Source organism: Cherax quadricarinatus, chromosome 90 (assembly GCF_038502225.1).
Source record: "Cherax quadricarinatus isolate ZL_2023a chromosome 90, ASM3850222v1, whole genome shotgun sequence".
NCBI classification, from domain to species: Eukaryota; Metazoa; Arthropoda; class Malacostraca; order Decapoda; family Parastacidae; genus Cherax; species Cherax quadricarinatus.
Window position 1 is genome coordinate 2,138,011 of NC_091381.1, and position 24,326 is coordinate 2,162,336.

Here is a 24,326-nt window from a genome sequence, read left to right on the forward strand (position 1 = left end):
CACTCACTTGACCCTACGAGATTTTTGGAAAGAACATTTCAGTATTCTCCATTGCGTAAGCCTTATAGGTAAGGCTTGGGAGGGAGTGACTACCAGGACTTTGAACTCTGCTTGGAGAAAACTGTGGCCAGATTGTGTCCACAAGAGGGATTTTGAAGGGTTTGGGGCTGACCCTGATGAGCCTATGTCAGTTGTTAAATCCATTGTGGCACTGGGGACTTCCATGGGGTTGGATGTGAGTTTGGAGGATGTGGAAGAGTTGGTGGAGGACCACAACAAAGAGCTAACCACTGAGGAGCTGCAAGAGCTTCAGCAGGAACAGCAACAAATGGCAACTCTGAATCTTGCTGCAGAGGAGGAGGAAGAGAGATGGAGGAAGGTGCCTTTTTCAGAAATTAAGGAGATTTTTGAAATGTGGGGTAGGATGGAAAGATTTATGGAGAAACACCACCCAGAGAAGGATGTTGCAAGCCATATCGGCAACTTGTACAGTGACAGAGTCTTGGCCCATTTTAGGGAAGTTTTAAAGAGACACCAGAAACAGAGCTCTCTGGACAGTTTTTTTGTGAGACAGGACTCCAATGACTCTCAAGGTGGTCCTAGTGGCATTAAGAAACAGAGAAGAGAAGTAACCCAAGAAAAGCAATTGGTACCTGAGGTGTTGATGGAAGGGGATTCCCCTTCCAAACAGTAATTCATCCAATCAGTCTCATTCTCCAGTCTTCCATACACAAAGAAGAATCGCCAATAAAGGTAAGTGTTATTCTGTTAATGTTTAATTCATCATGTGCCACTGTATTGTTTATGTACTACATCTATATTTCACGTAAAAAAAATTTTTGTTTTAATGCTTCTGGGTGTCAGGAATGGATTAATTGAATTTACATTATTTCTTATGGGGAAAATTGATTCGTAAATCGTCCATTTCGATAATAGTCCCACTTCCAGGAATGGATTATGGACGATTATTGAGGGACCACTGTATACATTATTTAGGTATGCATACTGGTCAGAGAGCCCATTGTAAGTCCGAGTCATCGGTAAACGAATACGTCGCTAAGTGAGGAGAGGCTGTAAAGATTGAAAATTAATTTTACTGATCTTTTAGGCAGTACACTGACCATAATGAATCCTTCAGAATAAATTCAACTTACTTGAATGGTTTGATACCAGTATGCACAAAGGAGTGCGTACTCAAATGTTGCTGCTTCTTAAACGTCTGCGAGCAATGTTCACACTTGTACCGGTTACGCACGTGATATCGGAAGTGGTGTTTCTTCAGAGAATAAACATTGCTAAATAATTTTTCACATTTGTCACATCTAACAAAACAAGAAAAAATATAAATATTAAAATAATCTATTGAAAATAAGAGAAACACACAGTACATACAGAGACTTCATTCTAAAAGAGCATAGCGTCATGACTAGAAATGTGACAGAATACATATTACATGGGCTCAGAGTAGCACTTTTGACAGATAAAATGACTGTTTTTAATAGCTCATGTAATAAAAATGTGTAGCCTTTATACGCTTACTTTAATTTCTCTTCAGACTTCTCCTGATGTCCAGTTTCCATGTGTCTTTTGAGATGTTGTTGTCGAGTGTATGACCGTGGGCACCATGCTACAGGGCATACATAAGGTCGCTGCAAGCACAAGGTAATGAGTGATTGAGTAAGCCAATAAGGAGTAAGAAAGATACCAATTTTTGCAGGGAAAACCCTTATTATGACACTGTTCAGGACAAGACTTCATCAAGTATAAAAAAAAAAAAAAACAGATACATGGCACCATGGAATCACAAGTGAGGTCATGGGTCAAACAATATGCATATTAGGCACTGATTTACAAGTGGGGGGAATAAAGTGCAGCATCAGGTTCATAGAAAACATTTTTCATTACATGAACCATTCATACATTCCCCTGCTTAGTCTGATAATAGTCAAATACAGTGGACCCCCGCATAACAATATTAATCCGTTCATGAGAGCTCATTGTTATGCGAAATTATCGTTATGCGGATGAATTTTCCCCATAAGAAATAATGGAAATCAAATCAATCCGTGCAAGACACCCCAAAGTATGAAAAAAAAACATTTTTACCACATGAAATATTAATTTTAATACACACAAACTGAAAAAGGCATGCACAATTACATGACACTTACCTTTATTGAAGATCTGGTGATGATTGATGGGATGGGAGGAGGAGAGAGTCTTAATGTTTAGAAGGGGAATCCCCTTCCATTAAGACTTGAGGTGTCAAGTCCTTTTCTGGGGTTACTTCCCTTCTTCTTTTAATGCCACTAGGACCAGCTTCAGAGTCACTGGACTTCTGTCGCACAACATATCTGTCCATAGTGGCCTGTACCTCTCGTTCCTTTATGACCTCCCTAAAGTGTTTCACAACATTGTCAGTGTAATAGTCACCAGCACGGCTTGCAATAACTGTGTGAGGGTGACTTTCATCCATAAAGGTTTGCACTTTCAGCCACATTGCACAGATTTCCTTAATCTTTGTAGTAGGCAACTTCTTCAATTTCTCTATCCCCTCCTCCGAACCAGTTTCCTCAGGTCTGGCCTCTTGCTGTTGAAGTTGATCTATCAGCTCATCAGTGGTTAGTTCTTCATTGTCCTCCTCCACCAACTCTTCCACATCATCCCCACTAACCTCCAACCCCAAGGACTTTCCCAATGCCACAATTGATTCCTCAACTGGCATACTCCTCTCAGGGTTAGCCTCAAATCCTTCAAAATCCCTTTTGTCTACACATTCTGGCCACAGTTTCTTCCAAGCAGAGTTCAAGGTCCTCTTAGTCACTCCCTCCCAAGCCTTACCTATAAGGTTTACACAATTGAGGATATTAAAGTGATCTCTCCAAAACTCTCTTAGAGTCAGTTGAGTTTCTGAGGTAACTACAAAGCACCTTTCAAACAGAGCTTTTGTGTACAGTTTTTTGAAGTTTGCAATAACCTGCTGGTCCATGGGCTGCAGGAGAGGAGTGGTATTAGGAGGCAAAAACTTCACCTTAATGAACTTCATGTCTCCATAAAGTCGCTCTGCCACGTCTGTAGGATGACCAGGGGCATTGTCTAACACCAGGAGGCACTTAAGGTCTAATTTCTTTTCAGTTAGGTAATCTTTCACATTGGGGGCAAATGCATGGTGTAACCAGTCATAGAAAAAGTCCCTAGTGACCCATGCCTTACTGTTTGCCCTCCACAGCACACACAAATTAGCCTTGAGGATATTCTTTTGTCTGAACGCTCTGGGAGTTTCTGAGTGATACACTAATAAAGGCTTCACTTTGCAATCACCAGTAGCATTGGAACACATCAACAGAGTAAGCCTGTCTTTCATAGGCTTATGTCCTGGGAGTGCCTTTTCCTCCTGAGTAATGTAGGTCCTGCTTGGCATTTTCTTCCAAAACAGGCCTGTTTCATCACAATTAAACACTTGTTCAGGTTTCAGTCCTTCACTTTCTATGTACTCCTTGAATTCCTGCACATATTTTTCAGCTGCTTTGTGGTCCGAACTGGCAGCCTCACCATGCCTTATCACACTATGTATGCCACTACGCTTCTTAAATCTCTCAAACCAACCTTTGCTGGCCTTAAATTCACTCACATCATCACTAGTTGCATGCATTTTTTTAATTAAATCCTGATGCAACTTCCTAGCCTTTTCACTTATGATCACTTGAGAGATGCTATCTCCTGCTATCTGTTTTTCATTTATCCGCACCAATAAGAGTCTCTCAACATCTTCCATCACTTGCGATCTCTGTTTCGAAAACACAGTTGAACCTTTGGCAAGAACAGCTTCCTTGATTGCCTTTTTGTTGCCCACAATAGTAGCGATGGTTGATTGGGGTTTATTATACAACCTGGCCAGCTCGGAGACACGCACTCCACTTTCATACTTATCAATGATCTCTTTCTTCATCTCTATAGTAATTCTCACCCTTATTCCTGTAGGGTTGGCACTAGAAGCTTTCTTGGGGCCCATGGTCACTTATTTTGCAGATAAAATCACCAAAAACACTGTAATAATACGAAATATTCCGATTGTATGCTTGGATGTTACCGCGGAGGCTGGCTGGTAAACAATGCCACCGGCGGAACATGTGAGGCTGGCTAAGGCCGCACATTAGACGCGTCTCGGACGAACAGCGTTGAGTGGGTTTTTTAGCGGTATGCGAGGCAAAATCTTAGCGATAAAACGTATCGGTATGCGGATTTAACGTTATGTAAGGCCAACGGTATGCGGGGGTCCACTGTAAATAAATATAGTAAACATCTGATAAAACGGTTTAATAGGGGGAAGGGAGTGTCCAGTTTACCAAAAAATTCCAATATATTGAAAGTTTCAATTAAGCTCATGTAGTCCAGTTAATCAATCAACTACCAGACATGGATAAATGCCCAAAAAGACGTACTTATTCCGTTACATTGATGGACTACCAGACATACAAAAAATAAACTACAGTACAATACAGTATTACCTGTAATGTGCCTGAAAAGAAAATGGGTTAAAAATACAGCACAAGTCCAATACAATACAGTAAAGTAATTTTTCTTACTTTTTCTGGTGAATAGACAAGCTTCCAGATGTACAATATAGTACAGTATTACCATGTGGTCTAGTAGTGACACACAATAATTTATTTTTAGTCAATGGAACTGCAAAGCTCCAACAATAATACTGTAAATGGTGTGGAAGAGAGATAGGTACATTCAACTTCAAATTTAAATTTTTATTTACTTTATGCAGTATACAGATAATGTAACTTACATGTAATAAAATATTGGTAGGCACAAAAGAAAGCCACTAGCATGTGGGAGATGTATATGGTGTTGGAAATATAGATGGTTCAACAGATGTAGATGGTTGAGGAGATGCAGAAGGTTCAGGTTTACTGGTAGATAGTTTGAGAGATGTAGAACAAGGAACAGGTTTAAAGTGACTCCAACTCTCTATAGATCCCGCATTTTAAGTAAGTTTAAATTCTTGAAGAATGGAGGGGTGTGTTCTTTGGCGCAGGAGTTGGTGATCATCTGCACAGCAGGTTTTTGTTGGGTAATTAATGGTTTAACCCGTAAATGGTCCAAACGTATATATACGTTTTTTCAACATCTGAAAGTACGTAAAAAAATGTAGATCTTCTTTTTTGTTTTACATTTGAAAATGTGTAAAAAAAACTTTTATCTACATTTTTTTTTTGTTATATTTGAAAATATGTAAAAAAAAAATAGATCTACTTTTGTAGCACTACGAATTTGAGCGTCGATCTGTTTGGACCGTTTAAGGGTTAAGATGATTAGTCATAGTAGATCCCCAAGCACAAATACTGTAAGTGAGGTAAGGGTACATGAGAGTGGTATAGTGTAAGTAATGCCTTTTGTGGTACATAGTATTATATCTTGGAAGAATGCCTGCTGTTTTGGAGACTTTCCTGGCTATTTGTTGGATATGGGTATGAAATTTTAGGTTGCAGTCAAGGTGAAGACCTAAAAATTTGACCTCAGTGTGTCTTGTAATGGAGGAACCAATGATCAATATGTTATGGTGTATATTTAAAGCTCTGATTCAAAACAGTATGTAGCAGGTTTTGTCTATACCAAAGATGAACTTGTTGGTTATCATCCACATATATTTTTAGTAGCTCATCATTAAATGTCACTAAGCATAGTCGGATTTGAGTGGGAGAAGATGTAAGTAGTGTCATTTGCAAATAGAACAGGTTTAAGGATATGAGATGAGTTGGGAAGATCACTGATGTAAATGAGAAAGAGGAGAGGGCCCAGGACACAACCTTCAGGCACTCCTATGGCTACAGGCTGAGTAGATGATGCTACACAATTGGTGGAGACAAACTTATCCTCTTAGAGTAAGGGAGAAATCCAAAATACACTTAAACACATTGTAAATTATTTACAATGATGGTCTTGAGAGTTATTGAAAAAACAGATGTTAGTAGGTAGGGAAGGCAAAGTGTAATTTTTTTTGGTCATGCTATGTGTGAAATGCTTTAATTTCAAGTTTTGCCTGGGTCCATGAAGGGGGCACTTCAAAAATATGGAATTTTTATCTCATTTTGGCAACAAGACACATGCTGGATTAAATTTTATCTCATACATGTTTAAATAGTATACTGTAGCCAATGGATGCTTAAAAAACACTTGAGACACAGACTATAAGTGCTACTGCAATTTTCATGCAATAACCAAAATGTAAAATTATTCTTTAATATTATTAACTACAATATATACTGCACAGACAACTTTAAGCCCATATTTTCAATACTCACCTCACCAGTGTGTGTCCTATGGTGCTGAGCAAGGAGATTAGGTCTACTAAAAGCCTTTTCACAGCCATCATATGTGCATGCATGCACAGGGAAGCAAACTCTATTACTACTGGATGTTCCAAGACTTTGCTTATTTGAGTTTGGACTTATTATGTAATCATTGCTTTCTATACCATCTACTTCAATTTCTATCCTACTTTCCCTGTCCTTTTCACAGCTGTCAGTTTCATCTCTGTTCTCTTCTGTAGCACTTTCACTAATGTTAGTTTCATCTTCAGAATTTGATTCATCTTCATCTTCACTTTCATATACATCCAGCGATTCAACTTCTAGGATTATATTTACACTTTCTTCTTTTGCCATCTGGAAAGCAAAAAAAAGATACAATATATCATACCTTGAAATTAACATTTAGCTATACATCTAGACACACAAATAACCTGCACTTCTAAGGAGGGGTGGAGATACTTGCAGTCTTGAAGTGTCGTAATGGTGCCCCTCTGGCAAGACAGTGATGGAGTTGAGTGATGATGAAGGAGTTTCTTCTTTTTTGGGGTCACCCTGCCTCAGTGGGAGACACCAAGCTTGTTAAAAAAAAAACAAAAAAAAAAAAAAACAGGAAATTGAAACTTATGACGACGGTTTGGTTTGACTTGAAGCATTCACCAGTCTAGTGTGTCACTAGTTAATGGTTCATGTTGGACTGAAATGTTATCATAAGTTTAAGTCTCCCATGTGTGGGTTATTTGTAGTATACTGTTCCAGTCATAGTGAAGTGCCTTTTTTTTTTATTAGCATATCGGCCATTTCCCACCAAGGCAGGATGGCCCGAAAAATTAAAACTTCCACCATCATTCACTCCATCACTGTCTTGCCATAGGCGTGCTTACACTAGTTATAAAACTGCATCATTAACACCCCTCCTTCAGAGTGCAGACACTGTACTTCCCATATCCAGTACTCAAGTCCGGCCTGCCGGTTTCCCTGAATCCGTTCACAAACGTTACCTTGCCCACACACCAACAGCACGTCAAGTCTTTAAAACCATTTGTCTCCATTTGCTCCTATCTAACACACTCACACATGCTTGCTGGAAGTCCAAGCCCCTCGCACACAAAACATCCCTTACCCCCCTCCTCAAACTTTTCCTAGGCCGACCCCTACAACGCCTTCCCTCCACTACAGATTTATACACTCTCAAAGTCATTCTATTTCATTCCATGCACTCTACATGTCTGAACCATCTCAATAACTCTTCCTCAGCCCTCTGGATAATAGTTGTGGTAATCCCACACCTCCTCTTAATCTCCAAACTATGGATTCTCTGCATTATATTCACACTACACATTGCTCTCTGACATGACACCTCCACTGCCTCCCATCTTCTTCTTGTTGCAACATTCACCATCCGTGCTTTACACCCATATAAGAACGTTGATATAACTATACGTACTCTCATACATTCCCCTCTTTGCTTCCTTGGATAAAGTGCTTTGTCTCCACACACTCCTCACTGCATCACTCACCTTTTTCCCCTCGTTAATTCTATGATTCACCTCATCTTTCATAAACCCATCTGCTGACAAGTCCACTCCCAAATATCTGAATACATTCACATCCTCCATACTCTCTTCCTCCAATCTGATATCCAATCTTCCGCTACCAAATTTTTTTTGTTATTGTCATTACTTTTTCTTATATTCACATTTAATTACCTTCTTTTACATACCCTGCCAAACTCATCCACCAACCTCTGCAACTTCTCTTCAGAATCTCCCAAAAGCACAGTGTCATCAGCAAAGAGCAACTGTGACAACTCTCACTTTATATTAGAGTCTTTAACTTTTAACCCCACATCTCTTGCCAACACCCGAGTATTCACTTCTCTTACAATCCCGTCTATAAATGCACAGCCTCTTCTTACTTACCAATGGAGTTCCGTTCCTAAGACCATGTTGGTAAATGAATTCGTCGCTTCCGTTCCTAAGACCACGTTGGTAAATGAATTCGTCGCTAAGTGAGGAGTATACCATAATGGTAGTGGGTTTGTGTCAACCATCTTTGATATTGTTTTAATGTTACCTTTGCACCATTTATAACATTTATGGTATATTTTTAAATGTTTATACAACATTGTACTGTATATTGTAATAAACAGAATTGAGGAAATCAGCTCTAATATATATTATTTAGGTATGCATACTGGTCAGAGAGCCCATCGTAACTCCGAGTCATCGGTAAACGAGTATGTCGCTAAGTGAGGAGAGGCTGTATTCAACAACCATGGTGACATCACACATCCCTGTCTAAGGCCTACTTTTACTGGGAAATAATCTCCCTCTCTCCTACATACTTTAACCTGAGCCTCAGTATCCTCGTAAAAACTTTTCACTGCTTTCATAAACGTATCTCTTATTACATACATTTGCAACAGCTGCCAGATTGCCCCCCCCCCCACTATCCACCCTGTCATACACCTTTACCAAATCCATAAATGCCACAAAATCCTCTTTACCCTTATCTAAATACAGTGGTACCTTGACATACGAGTTTAATTTGTTCTGTGACCAAGTTCGTAACTTAATTTGCTCATATATCAAATAAATTTTCCTCACTGAAATTAACTGAAATGCCATTAATTCATTCCAGCCCCAAAAAACAACCTCAATTTTTTTTATCTGTTTTTAAATAAAAATGAATTTATAAATATGAAATATTGTATAATCCACCTACAATACCATCTCTACTACACCCACCACCCTCACTACTCCACCCACCATTATCACTACTTTATCCACCACCCTCACTACTCCACCCACCACCATCTCTACTCCACCCACCGCCATCACTACTCCCACCACCATCGCTACTCCACCCACCACCATCACTGCTCCACCCACCACCATCACTACTCCCACCACCATCGCTACTCCACCCACCACCATCGCTACTCCACCCACCACCATCACTACTCCACCCACCACCATTGCTACTCCACCCACCACCATCACTACTCCACCCACCACCATTGCTACTCCACCCACCACCATCACTACTCCACCCACCACCATTGCTACTCCACCCACCACCATCACTACTCCACCCACCACCATCACTACTCCACCCACCACCATCACTACTCCACCCACCACCATCGCTACTCCACCCACGACCATCACTACTCCACTGACCACCATCACTACTCCACCCACCTTAATGTTTCTGGACAAACTCTGAGTGTTACCTCTTCCCCGGGTTTATACGAGAACCAAACAATGGATGAGGTGCCTCACTACAATCTGGTACTAGTGTGGGAGTGTTATCCTTCCACTTATGTCTTGGAAGAGCATGTGGGATGGGACAAAGTACCTGACATTCCTCTGGGTACAGAGTTTGATTTGACTTCAGATACGCCTCCAATTAGTGGCAGTGTATCTGGAGCTCGCTCATAACTCGGATTTTGGCTTGCAACTCAAAGCAAAAAATCGACCAAGCGACAGCTCATAACTCGGAAAACTCGCAAGTTGGGGCACTTGTAAGTCAAGGTACCACTGGACTGTTCACCTACATGTTTCACTGTAAACACTTGGTCTACACACCCGCTACCCTTCCTAAAGCCTTCTTTTCATCTGCTATCCTGCTCTCTGTCTTACTCTTAATTCTTTCAATAATAACTCTACCATGCACTTTACCAGGTATACTCAACAGACTTATTCCCCTATAATTTTTACTCTCTCTTTTGTCCCCTTTGCCTTTATACAAAGGAACTATGCATGCTCTCTGCTAATCCCTAGGTACCTTACCCTCTTTCATACATTTATTGAATAAAAGCACTAACCATTCCAAAACTACATATATATCCACACCTGCTTTTAAAATTTCTATCTTTATCCCATCGATCCCAGCTGCTTTACCCCCTTTCATTCTACCCACTGCCTCATGCACCTTTCCCACACTAACAACTGGTTCCTCCTCACTCCTACAAAATGTTATTCCTCCTTGCCCTATACATGAAATCACAGCTTCCCTATCCTCATCAACATTTAACAATTCATCCCTCCTTGTATCACTTCTACTTTGTAAAAACCTCTCATATGCAGACTTTCTCTCACTTATTACTCTCTTTACATCATCATTCCATCAACCGCTTTTCTCTCCTGCACGTACTTTCCTGCTGAACACTCCCACACTACATTCTTAAACTTACCCCATATATCTACCCCACTGCTTGTACTCTAGCTAGCCAATCTATCCTCAAAAAGTTGTTAATATCTTACCCTAACTGCCTCCTCCTTTAGTTTATAAACCTTCACCTCTCTCTTACTTGCCGCTTCATTTTCCTTGTATCCCACCTTCCTCTTACTCTCACTGTAGCTACAATTAAAAAGTGATCTGAAATATCTGTAGCCCCTCTATAAACATGTACATCCTGAAGTACAGTGGACCCCTGCCTAACGATATTATTTCAATCCAGAAGTCTGTTTTGGTGCCGTTATAGACCGAATTTGTTCCCATAAGAAATATTGTGAATTAGATTGGTCTGTTTCAGACCCCCAAAAATACACCTACAAAAGCACTTACAAAAATACACTTACATAATTGGTCGAGTTGGGAGCTGATCGTTAGGTGGGGGTCCACTGTACTTATGTGTGCCGTAAAAGTTTTCTGTACATTCTCCAAGTCTTCAATTTTTGCCTGCCTTGAAAGGAGCCATTAGTGCACAGCAATATTCCAGCCTAGAGAGAACAAGCAATTTGCAGAGAAACATCATGGAATTGGCATCCCTACTTTTGAAGATTCTCATAATCCATCCTATCATTTTTCCTAGCAGATGTGGTACATACATTGTTGTGATCTTTGAAAGCAAGATCCTCTGACATTATCACTCCCAGGTCCTTCATGTTAGTTTTTCATTCCATTGTGTGGTTGAAATTTGTTGAATGCTCTGATACAGTTTTAATTTCCTCGAGTTTTCCATATTGGAGTAATTGAAATTTCTCTTTATTGAACTTAATATTGTTTTCTGCACTCCATTTAAATGTTTGGCTGATGTCCACTTGGAGACTCGCTGTGTCTTCAATGGATAACACTGTCATGCAAATCCAGGTGTCATCTACAAAAGAAGACACAGTGCTGTGGCTTATATCTCTATGTCAGATACGATTATGAGGAACAGGATGGGAACGAATATTGTGCCTTGTGGAACAGAGCTTTTCACTGTAGCTGCCTCTGACTTTACTGTTTACTATTTGTCTTTGTGTTCTGTATGTTAGGAAGCTATAGATCCATCTACAGGTCAACCATCACTAATCTGGCATCATAGGGACCTGTAGTGTGCCGGATTAGTGAGTTTGCCAGATTACAGAGTAATTAGGTTAGAATACACTTAATTAACCTATCAACAGAGACTCTTTCTGCTACATCTTTCTCATTTTCATCACTGCTTTCTCCACTGGCTTGCTGCTGTGGGTTTACAACTATCTGCATAATTTCTGAGTCAGTATAATGATGAAATTTGAGTCAGGAAGAGACTGGATTTCAGACTGGAGGAAGAGAATATGAAGGAAGGGGAATGTATTCAGATATTTAGGAGTGGACATGTCAGCAGATGTGTCTATGAAGGATGAGGTGAATCACAGAATTGATGAGGGGAAAAGGGTGAGAGGTGCACTTAGGAGTCTGTGGAGACAAAGAACTTTGTTGTGGAAGCAAAAAGAGGACTGTATGAGAGTATAGTTGTATCAACACTCTTGTATGGGTGTGAAGCATGGGTGATGACTGTTGCAACAAGGAGAAGGCTAGAGGCAGTGGAGATGTCATGTCTGAGGGCAATGTGTAGTGTGAATATAATGCAGAGAATTCGTAGTTTGGAAATTAGGAGAAGGTGTAGGATTACCAAAACTATTATCCAGAGGGCTCAGGAGGGGTTGTTGAGGTGGTTCAGACATGTAGAGAGAATGGAACAAAACAGAATGACTTCGAGAGCATATAATCTGTAGTGGAGGGAAGGTGGGGTAGGGGTCGGCCTAGGAAGGGTTGGAGGGAGGGGGTAAAGGAGGTTTTGCGTGCGAGGGGCTTGGACTTCCAGCAAGTGTGCATGAGTGTATTTGATAGAAGTGAATGGAGACAAATGGTTTTTAATACTTGACATGCTGTTGGAGAGTGAGCAAAGTAACATTTATGAAGGATTCAGGGAAACCGGCAGGTCGGACTTGAGTCCTGGAGATGGGAAGTACAGTGTCTACACTTTGAAGGAGGGGTGTTAATGTTGCAGTTTTATAACTGTAGTGTAAAGCATCCTTCTGGCAAGACAGTGATGGAGTGAATGATGGTGAAAGTTTTTCTTTTTTGGGCCACCCTGCCTTGGTGGGAATCAGCCGATGTGTTAATAAAAAAAAAATGATTTGAGTCAGTATAATGATAAAATTTGAAATTATTCTAGCCAAAATTAGTGCTGGATTACTGATGGAACTGGATAACTGGTTGCCAGATTAGTGATGGCTGACCTGTGGTAACTTTTCCTGTTATTCTTTTATCATGCATTTTGTGTGCTATTACACCATGGTCACACTTGTCGAAGGCTTTCGCAGTCTGGGTATACTACATCTGTATTTTGTTTGTCCTACAGAGCATCTAAGACCATGTCATAGTGGTCCAGTAGTTGGAACAGGCAAGAGCAACCTGCTCTAAACCCATATTGCCCTGGGTTGTGTAAGTGATGGGTATCAAAATGGGTAGCAATCTTGCTTCTTAGAACCCTTTCAAAGATTTTTATGATGTGGGACATTACCTGGAGTTTACCTGGAGAGAGTTCCGGGGGTCAACGCCCCCGCGGCCCGGTCTGTGACCAAGCCTCATGGTGGATCAGGGCCTGATCAACCAGGCTGTTACTGCTGGCTGCACGCAATCCAACGTACGAACCACAGCCCGGCTGGTCAGGTACCAACTTTAGGTGCTTGTCCAGTGCCTGCTTGAAGACAGCCAGGGGTCTATTGGTAATCCCCCTTATATATGCTGGGAGGCAGCTGAACAGTCTTGGGCCCCAGACACTTATTGTGTTGTCTCTTAATGTGCTAGTGACACCCCTGCTTTTACTTGGCGGGATGCTGCATCGTCTGCTGAGGCTTTTGCTTTCGTAGTGAGTGATTTTCATGTGCAAGTTTGGTACTAGACCTTCTAGGATTTTCCAGGTGTATATAATCATGTATCTCTCCCGCCTGCATTCCAGGGAGTACTGGTTCAGGAACTTCAAGTGCTCCCAGTAACTGAGGTGTTTTATCTCAGTAATGAGTGCCATGCAGGTTCTCTGTACATTTTCTAGGTCAACAATTTCACCTGCCTTGAAAGGTGCTGTTAGTATGCAGCAACATTCCAGCCTAGATAGAACAAGAAACCTGAAGAGTGTCATCATGGGCTTGGCTTCCCTAGTTTTAAAGGTTTGCATTATCCATCCTGTCATTTTTCTAGTAGATGCAATTGATACAATGTTATGGTCCTTGAAGGTGAGATCCTATAACATTATCACTCCCAGGTCTTTGACGTTAGTTTTTCGCTCTATTGTGTGGTTGGAATTTGTTTTATACTCTGATGAAGTTTTAATTTCCTCATGCTTACCATATCGGAGTAATTGAAATTTCTCATCGTTGAACTTCATATTGTTTTCTGCAGCCCACTGAAAGATTTGGTTGATGTTTGCCTCGAGCCTTGCACTGTCTGCAATGGAAGACACTGTCATGCAGATTCGGGTGTCATCTGCAAAGGAAGACACGGTGCTGTGGCTTACATCACTGTCTATGTCAGATATGAGGATGAGGAACAAGTTGGGAGCGAGTACTGTGCCTTGCGGAACAGAGCTTTTCACCGTAGCTGCCTCGGACTTTACTCTGTTGACTACTACTATTTGTGTTCTCTTTATCAGGAAATTGGTCTGTAATTCTTTCCAATTTCTTTACTGCTACCTTTGTGGAGTGACTCTATGTTTGTTGTTTTTAGTGACTGTGGGATGACTGCTGTGTCCATGCTCTCTCCACAGAATCCTGAAATAAATAATCTGAATCCAAACTTTGTGACACTCAGGACAACACAAGAAAGAGTCAGTATGTCATCAAGACTGTCTGTCTTATTTCCATTGGGGTCATTCAATCTTGTCCCTCAGGATGCAACCCACAACAGTCGACTAACACTCAGGTACCTACTTACTGCAAGATGAACAGGGACAGTAGGTGTAAGGAAACATGCTCAGTGTGTTCACCCATGCCGAGGTTTGCATCGCTTTGTGTGTGACCAGTAGTAACATCTAGGTTGATCAGACGTCAAGGGTGCACTGACCCCCTAAACACCCTCCAGATATACAGACACATAGGGTGGTTGAGATTCAAAAAATAGAGTAGGTTAGCTGTAGCAAAGAAATTTACAATATGAAGTGACACATTTCAAGTACTAATGGTATGAAACATTCTACAATTTACATTAAGTTTATATCAGCCAATGATGTGCCTTTCATTAAGTGATAAAATTATATTGGCTATGCAATGAAGACAACTATATTTTGGGTGTATCAAAAGAAAGTTTTTAGGCATCCTAAAAGAATAACCATCACTAACATAACCTAGAATTTACCTCTAAATGCAGGATAGGTTAGATTATGGATTTTTTTTGTTTTGCCTACTAATAAGTGAATCATCCCTATACAACAGAAAGAATGCAGATGTAATATATACAGACTTTGCAAAAGCCTTTGACAAGTGTGACCATGGCGTAATAGCGCACAAAATGCGTGCTAAAGGAATAACGGGAAAAGTCGGTCGATGGATCTATAATTTCCTCACTAACAGAACACAGAGAGTAGTAGTCAACAGAGTAAAGCCCGAGGCAGCTACGGTGAAAAGCTCTGTTCCACAAGGCACAGTACTCGCTCCCATCTTGTTCCTCATCCTCATATCTGACATAGACAAGGATGTCAACCACAGCACCGTGTCTTCCTTTGCAGATGACACCCGAATCTGCATGACAGTGTCTTCCATTGCAGACACTGCAAGGCTCCAGGCAGACATCAACCAAATCTTTCAGTGGGCTGCAGAAAACAATATGAAGTTTAACGATGAGAAATTTCAATTACTCAGATATGGCAAACACGAGGAAATTAAATCTTCATCAGAGTACAAAACAAATTCTGGACACAAAATAGAGCGAAACACCAACGTCAAAGACCTGGGAGTGATCATGTCGGAGGATCTCACATTCAAGGACCATAACATTGTATCAATCGCATCTGCTAGAAAAATGGCAGGATGGATAATGAGAACCTTCAAAACTAGGGAGGCCAAGCCCATGATGACACTCTTCAGGTCACTTGTTCTATCTAGGCTGGAATATTGCTGCACACTAACAGCACCTTTCAAGGCAGGTGAAATTGCTGACCTAGAAAATGTACAGAGAACCTTCACGGCGCGCATAACGGAGATAAAACACCTCAATTACTGGGAGTGCTTGAGGTTCCTAAACCTGTATTCCCTGGAACGCAGGCGGGAGAGATACATGATTATATACACCTGGAAAATCCTAGAGGGACTAGTACCGAACTTGCACATGAAAATCACTCACTACGAAAGCAAAAAGACTTGGCAGACGATGCAACATCCCCCCAATGAAAAGCAGGGGTGTCACTACCTGGAGTTTACCTGGAGAGAGTTCCGGGGATCAACACCCCCGCGGCCCGGTCTGTGACCAGGCCTCCTGGTGGATCAGAGCCTGATCAACCAGGCTGTTGCTGCTGGCTGCACGCAAACCAACGTACGAGCCACAGCCCGGCTGATCAGGAACTGACTTTACGTGCTTGTCCAGTGCCAGCTTGAAGACTGCCAGGGGTCTGTTGGTAATCCCCCTTATGTGTGCTGGGAGGCAGTTGAACAGTCTCGGGCCCCTGACACTTATTGTATGGTCTCTTAACGTGCTAGTGACACCCCTGCTTTTCATTGGGGGATGTTGCATCGTCTGCCAAGTCTTTTGCTTTCGTAGTGAGTGATTTTCCTGTGCAAGTTCGGTACTAGTCCCTCTAGGATTTTCCAGGTGTATATAATCATGTATCTCTCCCTCCTGCGTTCCAGGGAATACAGGTTTAGGAACCCCAAGCGCTCCCAGTAATTGAGGTGTTTTATCTCCGTTATGCGCGCCGTGAAAGTTCTCTGTACATTTTCTAGGTCGGCAATTTCACCTGCCTTGAAAGGTGCTGTTAGTGTGCAGCAATATTCCAGCCTAGATAGAACAAGTGACCTGAAGAGTGTCATCATGGGCTTGGCCTCCCTAGTTTTGAAGGTTCTCATTATCCATCCTGTCATTTTTCTAGCAGATGCGATTGATACAATGTTATGGTCCTTGAAGGTGAGATCCTCCGACATGATCACTCCCAGTTCTTTGACGTTGGTGTTTCGCTCTATTTTGTGGCCAGAATTTGTTTTGTACTCTGATGAAGATTTAATTTCCTCATGTTTACCATATCTGAGTAATTGAAATTTCTCATCGTTGAACTTCATATTGTTTTCTGCAGCCCACTGAAAGATTTGGTTGATGTCCGCCTGGAGCTTTGCAGTGTCTGCAATGGATGACACTGTCATGCAGATTCGGGTGTCATCTGCAAAGGAAGACACGGTGCTGTGGCTGACATCCTTGTCTATGTCGGATATGAGGATGAGGAACAAGATGGGAGCAAGTACTGTGCCTTGTGGAACAGAGCTTTTCACCGTAGCTGCCTCGGACTTTACTCTGTTGACGACTACTCTCTGTGTTCTGTTAGTGAGGAAATTATAGATCCATCGACCGACTTTTCCTGTTATTCCTTTAGCACGCATTTTGTGCGCTATTACGCCATGGTCACACTTGTCGAAGGCTTTTGCAAAGTCTGTATATATTACATCTGCATTCTTTTTGTCTTCTACTGCATCTAGGACCTTGTCGTAGTGATCCAATAGTTGAGACAGACAGGAGCGACCTGTTCTAAACCCATGTTGCCTTGGTTGTGTAACTGATGGGTTTCTAGATGGGTGGTGATCTTGCTTCTTAGGACCCTTTCAAAGATTTTTATGATATGGGATGTTAGTGCTATTGGTCTATAGTTCTTTGCTGTTGCTTTACTGCCCCCTTTGTGGAGTGGGGCTATGTCTGTTGTTTTTAGTAACTGTGGGACGACCCCCGTGTCCATGCTCCCTCTCCATAGGATGGAAAAGGCTCGTGATAGGGGCTTCTTGCAGTTCTTGATGAACACAGAGTTCCATGAGTCTGGCCCTGAGGCAGAGTGCATGGGCATGTCATTTATCGCCTGTTCGAAGTCATTTGGAGTCAGGATAACATCGGATAGGCTTGTGTTAATCAAATTTTGTGGCTCTCTCATAAAAAATTAATTTTGATCTTCGACTCTCAGTCTGGTTAGCGGCTTGCTAAAAACTGAGTCATATTGGGACTTGAGTAGCTCACTCATTTCCTTGCTGTCATCTGTGTAGGACCCATCTTGTTTAAGTAGGGGCCCAATACTGGACGTTGTTCTCGATTTTGATTTGGCATAGGAGAAGAAATACTTTGGGTTTCTCTCGATTTCATTTATGGCTTTTAGTTCTTCCCGCGATTCCTGACTCCTAAAGGATTCTTTTAGCTTAAGTTCGATGCTTGCTATTTCTCTGACCAGTGTCTCCCTACGCATTTCAGATATATTGACCTCTTTTAGCCGCTCTGTTATTCTTTTCCGTCGCCTGTAAAGGGAGCGCCTGTCTCTTTCTATTTTACATCTACTCCTCCTTTTTCTTAGAGGAATAAGCCTTGTGCATACATCGAGTGCCACCGAGTTAATCTGTTCTAGGCATAAGTTGGGGTCTGTGTTGCTTAGTATATCTTCCCAGCTTATATCGGTTAGGACTTGGTTTACTTGGTCCCACTTTATGTTTTTGTTATTGAAGTTGAATTTGGTGAATGCTCCCTCGTGACTAATCTCATTTTGTCGGTCTGGGGCTCCGCGCATACATGTCTGAACCTCAATTATGTTGTGTTCTGAGTACAGTGGACCCCCGGTTAACGATTTTAATCCGTGCAAGAGGGGTAATTGTTATGCGAAATAATCGCTATGTGAATGAATTTTCCCCATAAGAAATAATGGAAATCAAATTAATCCGTGCAAGACACCCAAAAGTATGAAAAAAAAAATTTTACCACATGAAATATACATTTTCCCACACACAAAGAGAAGGATACATGCACAATAGTAGAGTAGTACATGCACAGTATATATTGTGCATGTACTAGTCTACTAAATGAAGAATAAATGACACTTACCTTTATTGAAGATGCAGCAATGACTGATGAGACACTGTGTCCTGGGAGTGCCTTTTCCTCCTGAGTACTGTAGGTCCTGTTTGGCATTTTCTTCCAGAACAGGCCTTATCACACTGTGTATGCCACTACGATTCTTAAATCTCTCAAACCAACCTTTGCTGGCTTTAAATTCACCAATATGAGCACTAGTTCCAGGCATTTTTCCCTGCTCACCTGGGTGTTAGTTGACTTGTGTGGGTTGCATCCTGGGAGACAAGATTAAGGACCCCAATGGAAATAAGTTAGACAGTCTTCGATGACACTGACTTTTTTGGGTTATCCTGGGTGGCAAATCCTCTGGGGTTAATTGTTTCTTGGTATTCTCAATAAGCCACACCAACAACGGTGCTACAGCAGCAGCAGCAGCTGACAGTGCAGCAGCAGCAGCAGCTGACAGTGCAGCAGCAGCAGCAGCTGTACCACCAATAGTAGCGATGGTTGATTGGGGTTTATTATACAACCTGGCCAGCTCGGAGACATGCACTCCTCTTTCATACTTATCAATGATCTTTTTCTTCATCTCTATTGTAATTCTCACCCTTATTGCTGTAGGGTTGGCACTAGAAGCTTTCTTGGGGCCCATGGTCACTTATTTTCCAGAAAAAGCACCGAAAACACTGTAATAATACGAAATATTCCGATTGTATGCTTGGATGTTACTGCGGAGGCTGGCTGGTAAACAATGCCACCGGCGGAACATGTGAGCGCGTCTCGGACGAAAATCGGTAAGCGGGTTTTTAAGCGGTATGTGAGGCAAAATTTTTGCAATTAAAGTAAGCGGTATGTGAAATAATCGCTATGTGATGCCATCGTTATGCGGGGGTCCACTGTATATTGTTTTTGATATGGTGACATTTCTTATCAGATCATCATTGTTAGTGAAGATGAGGTCTAGTGTATTCTCCAGTCTAGTAGGCTCTATTATTTGCTGGTTTAAATTGAATTTTGTGCAGAGATTTAAAAGCTCGCGTGAGTGTGAGTTTTCATCAGAGCTGCCTCCTGGTGTTATTACTGCAACAATATTATTTGCTATATTCCTCCATTTTAGGTGCCTTAAGAGACCATACAATAAGTGTCAGGGGCCCGAGACTGTTCAACTGCCTCCCAGCACACATAAGGGGGATTACCAACAGACCCCCGGCAGTCTTCAAGCTGGCACTGGACAAGCACCTAAAGTCGGTTCCTGACTAGCCGGGCTGTGGCTCGTACGTTGGTTTGCGTGCAGCCAACAGTAACAGCCTGGTTGATCAGGCTCTGATCCACCAGGAGGCCTGGTCACAGACCGGGCCGCGGGGGTGTTGACCCCCAGAACTCTCTCCAGGTAAACTCTCCAGGTAATACACACAAAACATAACTTTCTCCTTAACCCTTAAATGGTCCAAACATATATATACGTTCACTCGCGTAGCGCCCCAAATTTTTTGAGGAAAAAAAAAAAATTTTCTTTTAAAAGGAAAAAAGTGCATATGGTACCCAGGTATCCCCAATTATTTTAATATGGCACACAGTGAGTGCACACACCCATTCTGTCATGTCTAGGTGACTCAGGCTTATTGTGGCAATGTTGAATGAATGACAAAGAAAACGTATATATACGTTTGGGGCGCTACGCGCGTGAACGTATATATACGTTTGGACCGTTTAAGGGTTAAATACATTTAATATTTGAGAATTTATTTAATAGCTCAAAACCATCCCTCAAACCCAGTAGTAGCAAGTATCTTAACAATGTTATTACAGCAACTGTTAGACAAGAGATAAGATTTCATTCGGATTTTTAACCACAGAGGGTTAGCCACCCAGGATAACCCAAGAAAGTCAGTGCATCACCGAGGACTGTCTTATTTCCAGTGGGGTCCTCAATCTTCTCCCCCAGGATGCAACCCACACCAGTCGACTAATACCCAGGTATCCATTGTTACTGATGGGTGAATATGGATAATCAGTGTAAGGAAACGCATCTGATGTTTCTACCCTCGCTGGGAATCGAACCCGGGCTTCCGTGTGTGAAGCGAGAGCTTTGCCAGCCAGGCCACGGGGCCAGGTAGATGAGTGTATACTGAATAATAAGTGTATACTGGATAATAAGTGAATACTGGATAATAAGTGTTTACTGGATAATAAGTGTATACTGGATAATAAGTGTATACTGAATAATAAGTGTATACTGGATAATAAGTGTATACTGAATAATAAGTGTATACTGGATAATAAGTGTTTACTGGATAATAAGTGTATACTGGATAATAAGTGTATACTGAATAATAAGTGTATACTGGATAATAAGTGTATACTGAATAATAAGTGTATACTGGATAATAAGTGTTTACTGGATAATAAGTGTATACTGGATAATAAGTGTATACTGGATAATAAGTGTAAACTGAATAATAAGCATATAGTGAATAATAAGCGTATAGTGAATAATAAGTGTATACTGAATAATAAGTGCATACTGAATAATAAGTGCATACTGAATAATAAGTGCATACTGAATAATAAGTGCATACTGAATAATAAGTGCATACTGAATAATAAGTGCATACTGAATAATAAGTGCATACTGAATAATAAGTGCATACTGAATAATAAGTGCATACTGAATAATAAGTGTATACTGAATAATAAGTGCATACTGAATAATAAGTGCATACTGAATAATAAGTGCATACTGAATAATAAGTGCATACTGAATAATAAGTGCATACTGAATAATAAGTGTATACTGAATAATAAGTGTATACTGAATAATAAGTGTATACTGGACAATAAGTGTATACTTAATAAATGCATACTGAAGGACCCCCAATGGAAATAAGTGACTTTGAGGTTTTTGGGTTATCCTGGGGTAATTTACAATATATATGATAATTGTAGTTATGTGTAGCTGAGCCTGGTGGCTAAAGCTCTCGCTTCACACAGCAAGTGTCCGGGTTTGATTCCCAGCAAAGGTAGAAACATTGGCTGTGTTTCTTTACACCTGCTGTCCATGCTAACTCATCAGCAAAATAGGTACCTGGGTGTTAGTTGACTGGTGTGGGTGGCATCCTGGGTGTTGGTGGACTGGTGTGGGTGGCATCCTGGGTGTTAGTGGACTGGTGTGGGTGGCATCCTGGGTGTTAGTGGACTGGTGTGGGTGGCATCCTGGGTGCTAGTTGACTGGTGTTGGTGGCATCCTGGGTGTTAGTGGACTGGTGTGGGTTGCATCCTGGGTGTTAGTTGACTGGTGTGGGTGGCATCCTGGGTGTTAGTTGACTGGTGTGGGTGGCATCCTGGGTGTTAGTTGACTGGTGTGGGTAAGATAAGATAAGATAAGATTTCGTTCGGATTTTTAACCCCGGAGGGTTAGCCACCCAGGATAACCCAAGAAAGTCAGTGCGTCATCGAGGACTGTCTAACTTATTTCCATTGGGGTCCTTAATCTTGTCCCCCAGGATGCGACCCACACCAGTCGACTAACACCCAGGTACCTATTTGCTGCTAGGTGAACAGGACAACAGGTGTAAGGAAACGTGTCGAATGTTTCCACCCGCCGGGAATCGAACCCGGGCCCTCCGTGTGTGAAGCGGGAGCTTTAGCCACCAGGCCACCGGGCCACCTCCTGGGTGTTAGTGGACTGGTGTGGGTTACATCCCGGGTGTTAGTGGACTGGTGTGGGTTACATCCTGGGTGTTAGTGGACTGGTGTGGGTGGCATCCTGAGTGTTAGTGGACTGGTGTGGGTCACATCCTGAGTGTTAGTGGACTGGTGTGGGTCACGTCCAGGGTGTTAGTGGGCTGGTGTGGGTTACATCCCTGGTGCTAGTGGACTGATGTTGGTCACATCCAGGGTGTTAGTGGACTAGTGTGGGTCACATACTGGGTGTTATTTCACTGGTGTGGGTTTCATCCTGTGTGTTAGTCGAATGGTGTGGGTCACATCCTGCTTGTTAGTGGACTGGTGTGGGTCACATCCTTGGTGTTAGTGGACTGGTGTGTGTCACATCCTGGGTGTTAGTGGACTGGTGTGGGTGGCATCCTGGGTGTTAGTGGACTGGTGTGGGTCACATCCTAGGTGTTAGTGGACTGGTGTGGGTCACATCCTGGGTGTTAGTGGACTGGTGTGGGTCACATCCTGGGTGTTAGTGGACTGGTGTGGGTCACATCCTGGGTGTTAGTGGACTGGTGTGGGTCACATCCTGGGTGTTAGTGGACTGGTGTGGGTCACATCCTGGGTGTTAGTGGACTGGTGTGGGTCACATCCTGGGTGTTAGTGGACTGGTGTGGGTCACATCCTGGGTGTTAGTGGACTGGTGTGGGTCACATCCTGGGTGTTAGTGGACTGGTGTGGGTCGCATCCTGGGTGTTAGTGGACTGGTGTGGGTCACATCCTGGGTGTTAGTGGACTGGTGTGGGTCACATCCTGGGTGTTAATGGACTGGTGTGGGTCACATCCTGGGATAAAACTGACCTAATTGGCTGGAAATACTCTACATAACAAGGGACTTTCTATATAGTAATACGTCATTGGTGTCAACTATGGTCTGTATAAGTTATATCATGTATTAAATAAAGGAATTAGTATTATTTCTTATCTTGGGGAGGAATCTCGTAAAAAAAATTAATCCGTAGTATCTTACCTCCCTCCTGGGCGACCCTGTGACAGAGAAAGGCTCTTGATGCACGGAACTGGAGCTATCCTCATCCTCGGATCAAACCTCATTGCCTCCCATTTCTCAGCAGCTGTGCGAGCATCCCCCTCCTACGGGTTTAGCTCTTCCATATAGTAATAATCACTCTGTGTTCTCGCACCTTAAAGTCTAATAAAAAAAAAATCCTAATCAAATTAGTTTTGTTTATATTTACAGCTGTTGTTGTTGTTGTGCAAGACGGTGCTGCACTCTGGTGGCCGCAACACGAACCACACAACCTTCAGCACTAGCACCAGTGGGGGTGACTGTCAGCACTAACACTAGTGGGGGTGACTGTCAGCACTAACACTAGTGGGGGTGACTGTCAGCACTAACACTAGTAGGGGTGACTGTCAGCACTTAGTAACACTAGTGGGGGTGACTGTCAGCACTAACACTAGTCACTTAGTAACACTAGTGGGGGTGACTGTCAGCACTAACACTAGTGGGGGTGACTGTCAGCACTAACACTAGTGGGGGTGACTGTCAGCACTAACACTAGTGGGGGTGACTGTCAGCACTAACACTAGTGGGGGTGACTGTCAGCACTAACACTAGTGGGGGTGACTGTCAACACTAATTATTGGGGGTGACTGTCAGTGCTTAGTAACACTAGTGAGGGTGACTGTCAGCACTTAGTAACACTAGTGGGGGTGACTGTCAGCACTAACACTAGTGGGGGTGACTGTCAGCACTAACACTAGTGGGGGTGACTGTCAGCACTAACACTAGTAGGGGTGACTGTCAGCACTTAGTAACACTAGTGGGGGTGACTGTCAGCACTAACACTAGTGGGGGTGACTGTCAGCACTAACACTAGTGGGGGTGACTGTCAGCACTTAGTAACACTAGTGGGGGTGACTGTCAGCACTAACACTAGCGGGGGTGACTGTCAGCACTAACACTAGTGGGGGTGACTGTCAGCACTAACACTAGTGGGGGTGACTGTCAGCACTAACACTAGTGGGGGTGACTGTCAGCACTAA

At 42.3% G+C, this 24,326-nt stretch overlaps 1 protein-coding gene across 1 annotated transcript; it reads right to left on the minus strand.

The window, feature by feature from the left end:
* Positions 1 to 1,154: 1,154 nt before the first annotated feature.
* On the minus strand, positions 1,155 to 23,559 carry LOC138851069 (transcription factor IIIA-like; the record flags this gene model as incomplete). The annotated part of the gene is given in 4 exon segments (XM_070104272.1): positions 1,155 to 1,322; positions 1,540 to 1,649; positions 6,315 to 6,677; positions 23,290 to 23,559. Coding segments are annotated over 3 exon segments (641 nt in total), but the record flags the coding sequence as incomplete, so codon positions are not given.
* Positions 23,560 to 24,326: the final 767 nt, after the last annotated feature.